At 41.4% G+C, this 9,215-nt stretch overlaps 1 protein-coding gene across 1 annotated transcript; it reads right to left on the bottom strand.

Moving 5' to 3' along the window:
• Positions 1 to 231: 231 nt before the first annotated feature.
• Positions 232 to 7,275, bottom strand: LOC311124849 (uncharacterized protein). The gene is made up of 2 exons (XM_084198953.1): positions 6,698 to 7,275; positions 232 to 1,464 (listed from the first exon to the last, which is right to left on the bottom strand). Exons 1-2 carry the CDS (start codon positions 7,113 to 7,115, stop codon positions 386 to 388), a joined length of 1,497 nt encoding a protein of 498 aa, XP_084055079.1. The 5' UTR covers positions 7,116 to 7,275; the 3' UTR covers positions 232 to 385.
• Positions 7,276 to 9,215: the final 1,940 nt, after the last annotated feature.

The raw sequence follows: 9,215 nt of genomic DNA, 5'->3' as shown, positions 1-9,215 counted from the left end.
GGTCCTCTGACTGGGAAAATGTCTTTCCACAACTAGAGCAGTCTTAAGGCTTCTCTGCTGTATGTGTTTTTTATGCTCTTTCAGGTTCCCTAACTGACCTATACTGTTTCCACACTGGGAGCAGTGGACGGTCTTATCCTCACCTGAGTGTGTCTATTCTCTCATGTTTTTTCAGGTTCCCTAACAGGGTAAATGTCTTTTGACACTGAGAACAGTGGTAGGTATTTTTTTGTGTGTGTGTCCTCTTGTGATATTTCAGGCCTCCTAATTGGGTAAAAGTATTTCCACACAGGGAGCATTGGTAAGGCTTTTCTCCTGTGTGTTACTTCTTATGCTCTTTTAGGTTCCCTAACTTTGTAAAATCCTTTCCGCACAAGGAGCAATGTTAAGATTTCTCCCGTGTGTGTGTCCTCTCATGCTCCTTCAGGTCCCATGACCACCTAAATTGATTTCCACAATGTGAACAGAGGTAAGGCTTCTCTCCAGAGTGTATTCTCTTATGTTTCTTCAGGTTCCATAACTGGGTAAAACTCTTTCCACACTGAGAGCAGTGGTAGGTCTTCTCCACTCCTGTGTGTATTCCTTCATGATTTTTCAGGTTCACTAAATGGGTGAAACTCATTCCACACTGGGAACATTGGAAAGGCTTTTCTCCTGTATGTGTCCTTTCATGCTCTTTAAGGCTCCCTATCCGGCCAAAACTCTTTCCACAGTGGGAGCAATGGTGAGGCTTCTCTCCTGTGTGTATTGTTTGATGTTCATTCAGGTTCCCCAACCGTGTAAAACTCTTTCCACACTGGGAGCATTGGAAAGGCTTCTCTCCTGTGTGTATTCTCTCATGCGCTTTCAGGCGCCCTAACGCTATAAAACCCTTTCCACACTGGGAGCATTGGAAAGGCTTCTCTCCTGTGTGTGTTCTCTCATGCTCTTTCAGATGTGATGACTGGTTAAAACTCTTTCCACACTGGGAGCATTGGAAAGGCTTCTCTCCTGTGTGTATTCTCTCATGCGCTTTCAGGTGCCCTAACGCTATAAAACCCTTTCCACACTGGGAGCATTGGAAAGGCTTCTCTCCTGTGTGTGTTTTCTCATGCTCTTTCAGGTGCCTTAACCGTGTAAAACTATTTCCACAGTGGGAACAGGGGTAAGGCTTCTCTCCAGAGTGTATTTTCTCATGGTTTTGCAGATACCCTAACTGAGAGCAGTGGTAGGGTTTTTCTCCGGTGTGCGCTATTCCTTCATGCCTTTTCAGATTTCCTAACCGGGTAAATCTCTTTTCACACTGGGAGCATTGGAAGAGCTTTTCTCCTGTGTGTGTTTTCTCATGTTCTTTGAGCTTACATAACCACTTAAAACTCGTTCCACACTGGGAGCAGTTGTGTTGTGTCGCTGGTTTGGGAATCTCTGGGTCTGGATTCCCTGAAGGACTCTTCCCGCTGTCAGAGTGAGAGTCTGGTTTCTCTCCTGCCAAAGATAAACAGATTATTTTATTAAACAGAGAGACATGAATGAAACCTATACATGATTAAACTGTTTTCCTATGAGGTTTAATCCAGACTAGATCCCTCATTATAAAATGGTCAATTTGGATTCTGGATTCTGATTTGTTGATAGCCGTTAGAAAATCGCAGGTAAAGCCTGTTAAAAGTTCAATTTGAATTATTCCTATACATCCACTGTCCCCCAGCCAAGCCAGGCAATTCATAAACTAATCTCCACTGGAAACAATCATCTAGTCATTATTACCCCATGTTTCTAGTCTAACATTTGGTTTGTAACAGAGGGGATTTATATAAACCTCTTCCTTTCCAACTGTTAGAGCCATTTTGTATGTAAAATACAAATATTTATAGAACTTATTTTGGTGATTTATTATTGTATATGGAAAACATGTATTTATTTATTTATATGGAATCTCTCTTTAATTGCTCTAAGGACACGTAGTGGCAAATGGTTGGTTTTCTACTAAAATGGAACATTTTACTGCACTTTTTTTTTTTGTTGTTAAATATTCTTTTTATTTATTTATATTCCATCCTATTTTTGGGGAAGATTTAGGCTTTCTGATAATGTATCAATAATAATCAAATAAAACAATGTAAACCCACTTGAGGCAACGCTGTGCCATGAGGGTACTAAAATGGAAAATCAGATATTTTCTGAACATTAATGAAGTGAAATAGTAGAAAACAAGCACTGTCCTCACTATCAGAGGGTATGACTGTCCTCACTATCAGAGGGTATGACTGTCCTCACTATCAGAGGGTATGACTGTCCTCACTATCAGAGGGTATGACTGTCCTCACTATCAGAGGGTATGACTGTCCTCACTATCAGAGGGTATGACTGTCCTCACTATCAGAGGGTATGACTGTCCTCACTATCAGAGGGAATGACTGTCCTCACTATCAGAGGGTATGACTGTCCTCACTATCAGAGGGTATGACTGTCCTTTAGGCTCCTTTCACCAGTAGAACGTCCATGTGTCCAGTCCATTGCCTGTGAATGTCAGTGGATAATGTAGGCCATCATTTTACATGTCTTTCATTAAGCATGATATTGGCCCTGAAAAGTAGCCTACGGTGTCTTCAGAAAGTATTCATACCACTTGACTTATTCCACATGTTGTGTTACAGCCTGAATTCAAAATGGATAAAATATATGTTTTTCCTTTCCCCCCATCTACACACAATGACAAAGTGAAAACATGTTTTAGACATTTTTAGTATATTTATTGAAAATGATATCTCTGAGTGAATACATGTTAGAATCACCTTTGGCAGCGATTACAGCGGTGAGTCTTTCTGGGTAAATCTCTAAGAGCTTTGCACACCTTAATTGTACAATATTTGCACATTATTCTTTTTTAATTTCTTCAAGTTCTACCAAGTTGGTTGTATGGCAAGCCGATTTAAGTAAAAACGGTAAATAAGGCACTCGTATTGATATGCAACTCCAGTGTAGACTTGGCCTTGTGTTTTAGGTTATTGTCCTGCTGAAAGGTGAATTTGTCACCCAGTGTCTGGTGGAAAGCAGACTGAAACAGGTTTTCCTCTAGGATTTTGCCTGTGCAAAATTCTGTTTCTTTTTATCCTGAAAAACTCCCTAGTCCTAGCCGATGACAAGCATACCCATAACATGATGCACCCACCACCATGCTTGAAAATATGATGAGTGGTACTCAGTGACGTTGGATTTGCCCCAAACAAAAAGTGACTTACTTTGCCCTATGTTTTGCAGTTTTACTTTAGTGCCTTGTTGTAAACAGGATGCATGTTTTGGAATATTTTTTATTCTGTACAGGCTTCCTTCTTTTCACTCTGTCATTTAGGTTAGTATTGTGGAGTAACTGCAATGTTGTTGATCCATCCTCAGTTTTCTCCTATCACAACCAATAAACTGTAACTCTTTTAAAGTCACCATTGGCCTCATGGTGGAATCCCTGAGCAGTTTCCTTCCTCTCCGGCAACTGAGTTAGGAAGTACGCCTGTATCTTTGTAGTGACTGGGTGTATTGATACACCATCCAAAGTGTAATTAATAACTTCAAAATGTTTTTTTAAACCCATCTACCTATAAGTGCCCTTGTTTGGGAGCAATTGGAAAAACCTCCCTGGTGTTTGTGGTTGAATCTGTGTTTGAAATGCACTGCTCTACTGAGGGACCTTACATATTATTGTATGTGTGGGGTACAGAGATGAGGTAGTCATTCAAAAATCATGTTAAACTCTATTATTGAATCGCCCATAATGCACCGTGCGGCACATCGACGTAGCATGGCCAATGTTTCCCCATCTCCTCTAAAGTATATCTGCCATTGCGGATGTCAAACTCCACTCATGAGATTGTAGACCCCCTAAATTGATAGTGCAGTTTGTTTAGGCGATTTTACAGCTAACTAGCTACTTCACATGCTAATATTGTCTATGGTATTACTGTGTGTAGTTACGTTTGCTAGCTAGCTAGCCAGCCAGCCCATAGAGAGAGCATTGCATTGTGGATTTTTTGTGTGGACTTGAGCTGCAACAGATTTCCACAACGATTTTCCTTGTTGCTAACAACCTTATTATAACGGCAAAATGAAACATGTGTTCACAAAAAAATTATTCTCACATATTAGTGTTATTTATAAATGAAAGGAATGAGTGGTTTTGGTGGATTTTTCCTTCAATAGGATGTACCACAGTATTAAATCAATGCGTTTGATTCATGCATTTAGTTGGTGACTCTTGGGCGGTACACGAGTGGCACAGTGGTCTAAGGCACTGCATCGCAGTGCTAGCTGTGCCACTAGGGATCCTGGTTCGAATCCAGGCTCTGCTGTAGCCGGCCGCAACCGGGAGACCAATGGGGCGGCGCGCAATTGGCCCCAGCGTCGTCCAGGGTAGGGGAGGGAATGGCCGGCAGGGAGGTAGCTCAGTTGGTAGAGCATGGCGTTTGCTTCGATTACCACGGGGGGCCAGTATGAAAAAATAAAATAAAATAATAAAAATAATAATAATGTATGCACTAACTGTAAGTCGCTCTGGATAAGAGCGTCTGCTAAATGACGTAAATGTCAAATGTACACACATTTTACAGTGTAGCTTTAACAATTCCTACAGTACAGATACTGGGGATCCTAAACGAATACAAATAATACAGAACAACATATTCAAACTTCAGTAGAATGCAACAATTTAGACAGAGGGTTAGCCCTTTGATCTTTCCATTACGTTACACAGAGTCGTTGGAAGAAGGCTTCTTCTGTACGGGGGAGTTTTGTTAAGAGCCCCGACGCTCCGTCTGAACATGAACACGCATCGCTTCGCTTGATCATGACTCTTTAAGTTCTTTTAGAAAATGTTTTCTGAACACTTCTAAATTCATCCTGATGTACAATGATTAAGAAAAACCATGAATGAAATCATGATTAACAAAAACATGCTAAATATGCTCTCCCGTGGCTCACCATTACACATAAGAGTCATTGGACGAAGACCTCTTCACATTAACACGGGTCTCTTGCAGTACGGTTTTGGAAGCATAAGGGCCTTATTTTTCATATCAGCAAGAAATAATCATAAATACATTTTAAAAAGATTAAAAAGATACACATCTTTATGGGGTTAGTTATACAGTTAGTTAGTTATACGGCCATGTTACAGTGTGTGTGTTTACCCGATGGAAGACAAGAGGCGACCAACCTGTGAAAATGATCTATCTAGCTCCTGTGTGTAAGCTTAACGCTTTGAACACACCGACTGTGTCACTGTGCAAAATAGTACGCAGCGTCATCTGGATATGTGTGCAACAAAAGTTCAACATTCACCTTCTGCTACCATTTCTGTCAACCCGTTTACACATACAGTTTGACGCATACTTTCGATAAATCCAATGTACGCACCACACAGAACGCACTGCAACTGCCTCTCCAACACAATGCAGCGAGGCAAACGCAGCGTTCCATTGGAAATTAATGTACTTCTGGTGTTGCCAAAACGCAATGACACCGTCGGTGTGTTCTAAGTGTAACTCGGGAGGCAGAAGTGTAGTTTCGTTGGATGGAAGCACCAACAATTGTATGGATCTGTACAAAACTGCTACAGTGTATCCTGTAGCTCAGTTGGTAGAGCATGGCGCTTGCAACGTCAGGGTTGTGGGTTCGATTCCCACGGGGGGCCGGTATGAAAAATGTATGCACTCACTAACTGTAAGTCGCTCTTTGCGTCTGCTAAATGACTTAAAATGTAAAATGTGTATCTTTTTAATTTGAAGGATTCTTTCTCGCTGTTTTTCGAAAAGCTAAAAATCTAAAGCAATGATTGACTTTCTAAACACACACAGCCTGGTCTCATAGACTACACGTAACATGGTACACATAAATCCGGGACACTGAAATAAGTTGGACACTCCATTTAGTATGATAATGTTACGTTTGGTATGGTTACAGACGACAGATGGTTGCTTAAGGCAGAAATGAAGGTAGGGTGGTTGATCGGTGTGGGTGGGCGTATAACGCGAATGTCTAGCGACCCAAAGGTTGTGAGTTTGAATCTCAACACGGACAACTTTAGCTAATTTGCAACTTTTGAACTACTTACTACATTTTTAGCTACTTTTCAACTACTTGGCATGTTAGCTAACACTTCCCCTTTAACCTAACTCCTAAACTTAACCCTAACCCCTAGCCTAGCTAATGTTAGACACCTAGCTAGAATTCATAACATATCATATGTTTTGTAAATTCGTAATATTTTGTACGTTTACATACCATACGAATTGGCTGATGGACATCCATAAATTAATCCACACCATACGAAACGGAGCGAAATGGAGCGTTCCGGATTTATGTACAGAATAGTACGAACGGCTCTGAGACCAGGTTGTAACACAGCTTCCGGATTTATAGTTCACATGAGCCAGTCCCGAGCTAGCCGATGACATCGTGTCTTCCCATCAAACCAACTCCTTGAATGCCCTGTTCCTTGATGTTTGCAGTTGTGTCTAAAAAAAACACTGTGTAGTTCTTTAGTGTACGTAGTTTACTGTATTTATATATATCGCTTTTCAACAGGAAAAGTTCAAAAATCACAGACGGACATTTTTAACAATTCCTACAGGACAGAACAACATATCCAAGTGTAGAACGCCTTTTCAAAATCACACATTAGTTCAACAACTTCAGAGTTTGTTCCTCTGTTTAAGATGGTACTCACTGTATTTACTGGTGTTAATCAGATCTCCAGTGTTCTGTTCTGCTTCTTCCAATGTGACAGTAATCTCCCCCTCTTCCTCTTCCACTCCAAAAACGTCTTCCTCTTCTTTCACTGTAACATCCTCCTCCTTTTTCACTCTGAACGCTTCTTCCTCTTCTTTCACGGTAACATCCTCCTCCTCTTTCACTCTGAACGAGTCTTCCTCTTCTTTCACATTAACATCCTGCTCCTCTTTCACATTGAACGCTTCTTCCTCTTCTTTCACATTAACATCCTTCTCCTCTTTCACTGTAACAGCCTCGTCCTTAACTTCTTTTTTGACGGTAACAGCCTGCTCTTCACTCTCGTCTTTCACGATAGATCCTTTCTCCGTCCAGCAGACCTCTTCTTTAGCAGGAGAGTAGCTTAGTAAACTCATGGTCAGGGATGTTAGCTAAACTACTGCTAACTTTACCAGCCAGCTAGCTGACAACAACGTCAATATTAAATTAAATGGGGTAACTAGTTGTTTACACAGAAGTGCGTTTAAAACATAGTGGCAAATAAACAACGAAATTGTCTAAAGAGCTTGAACGTTTCGACTATGTTGGCTAGCAAGCTACCGAGCAGGCTGCAGTTGTTGAAGAAGTGTTCCGTCCACTAGATTACACGTCACACTAGCAGCGTCGCCTGAAAGACGCACATCGCCATCTGCTGACTGGAGTGGGTAACGAAGTTCGGGGAACTTATAATTTGTGTCTATTTAATAATATTATATTAACATTTTCACAAAGAAAAGCATGTGTTGATTGATTAGTTCAGATTTTTAATGAGTGAGAATTTAAAACAAACGTTACATCTGTTGCTAAGAGAAAGATGAAAATAGATCACCTTGGCAACGCACACCAGTGGTGGGTTTATAGTGGGAATGAGAATGCATGAGCACAAAATAACCCCTTACCTACTGTAAAATATGGTGCTGGATATTTGATGTTATGGGGCTGTTTTGATTCCACTGGTCCTGGGACACTTGTTAAGGTCAACGGCATCATGAACTTTACCCGGTATCAAAACCTGGTTGCTTCTGCCAGGAGGCGGAAACTTGGCTGCAAGTGGATCTTCCAGCAAGACAATAACCTCAAACACGCCTCAAAATCCACAAATAAATGGTTAATGGGCACAAAATCAACATTTTGCAATGGCCTTCTCGGTCTCTGGACTTGAAACCCATTGAAAATTATATTATTTTGCATACAATATAGCTAAATGTTTGATTATTTATTTTATACAGCCATTTTTTGCTAATCTTTATCAAGGGTGTCAATAATTTCAGACCCCACTGTAGCGCCACACTGCTCCTACACGGTGTACCAATACCTAATGTAGATGGACCTTCAGAAACAATTCATACCCCTAGACTAGGTCCACACTGCTCCTACACGGTGTACCAATACCTAATGGAGATGGATAGGACCTTCAGAAACAATTCATACCCCTAGACTAGGTCCATACTGCTCCTACACGGTGTACCAATACCTAATGTAGATGGATAGGACCTTCAGAAACAATTCATACCCCTAGACTACGTCCACACTGCTCCTACACGGTGTACCAATACCTAATGTAGATGGACCTTCAGAAACAATTCATACCCCTAGACTAGGTCCATACTGCTCCTACACGGTGTACCAATACCTAATGTAGATGGATAGGACCTTCAGAAACAATTCATACCCCTAGACTAGGTCCACACTGCTCCTACACGGTGTACCAATACCTAATGTAGATGGATAGGACCTTCAGAAACAATTCATACCCCTAGACTAGGTCCACACTGCTCCTACACGGTGTACCAATACCTAATGTAGATGGACCTTCAGAAACAATTCATACCCCTAGACTAGGTCCATACTGCTCCTACACGGTGTACCAATACCTAATGGAGATGGACCTTCAGAAACAATTCATACCCCTAGACTAGGTCCATACTGCTCCTACACGGTGTACCAATACCTAATGGAGATGGACCTTCAGAAACAATTCATACCCCTAGACTACGTCCACACTGCTCTTACACGGTGTACCAATACCTAATGTAGATGGACCTTCAGAAACAATTCATACCCCTAGACTAGGTCCATACTGCTCCTACACGGTGTACCAATACCTAATGTAGATGGACCTTCAGAAACAATTCATACCCCTAGACTAGGTCCATACTGCTCCTACACGGTGTACCAATACCTAATGTAGATGGATAGGACCTTCAGAAACTATTCATACCCCTAGACTAGGTCCATACTGCTCCTACACGGTGTACCAATACCTAATGGAGATGGATAGGACCTTCAGAAACAATTCATACCCCTAGACTAGGTCCATACTGCTCCTACACGGTGTACCAATACCTAATGTAGATGGACCTTCAGAAACAATTCATACCCCTAGACTAGGTCCATACTGCTCCTACACGGTGTACCAATACCTAATGGAGATGGACCTTCAGAAACAATTCATACCCCTAGACTAGGTCCACACT

The sequence above is a fragment of the Coregonus lavaretus genome (assembly GCF_964263955.1).
Source record: "Coregonus lavaretus genome assembly, contig: HAP1_SCAFFOLD_106, whole genome shotgun sequence".
Taxonomy (NCBI): domain Eukaryota; kingdom Metazoa; phylum Chordata; class Actinopteri; order Salmoniformes; family Salmonidae; genus Coregonus; species Coregonus lavaretus.
The sequence above is the reverse complement of the archived record's forward strand: the minus strand, read 5'-3'. Positions and strand labels throughout refer to the sequence as shown.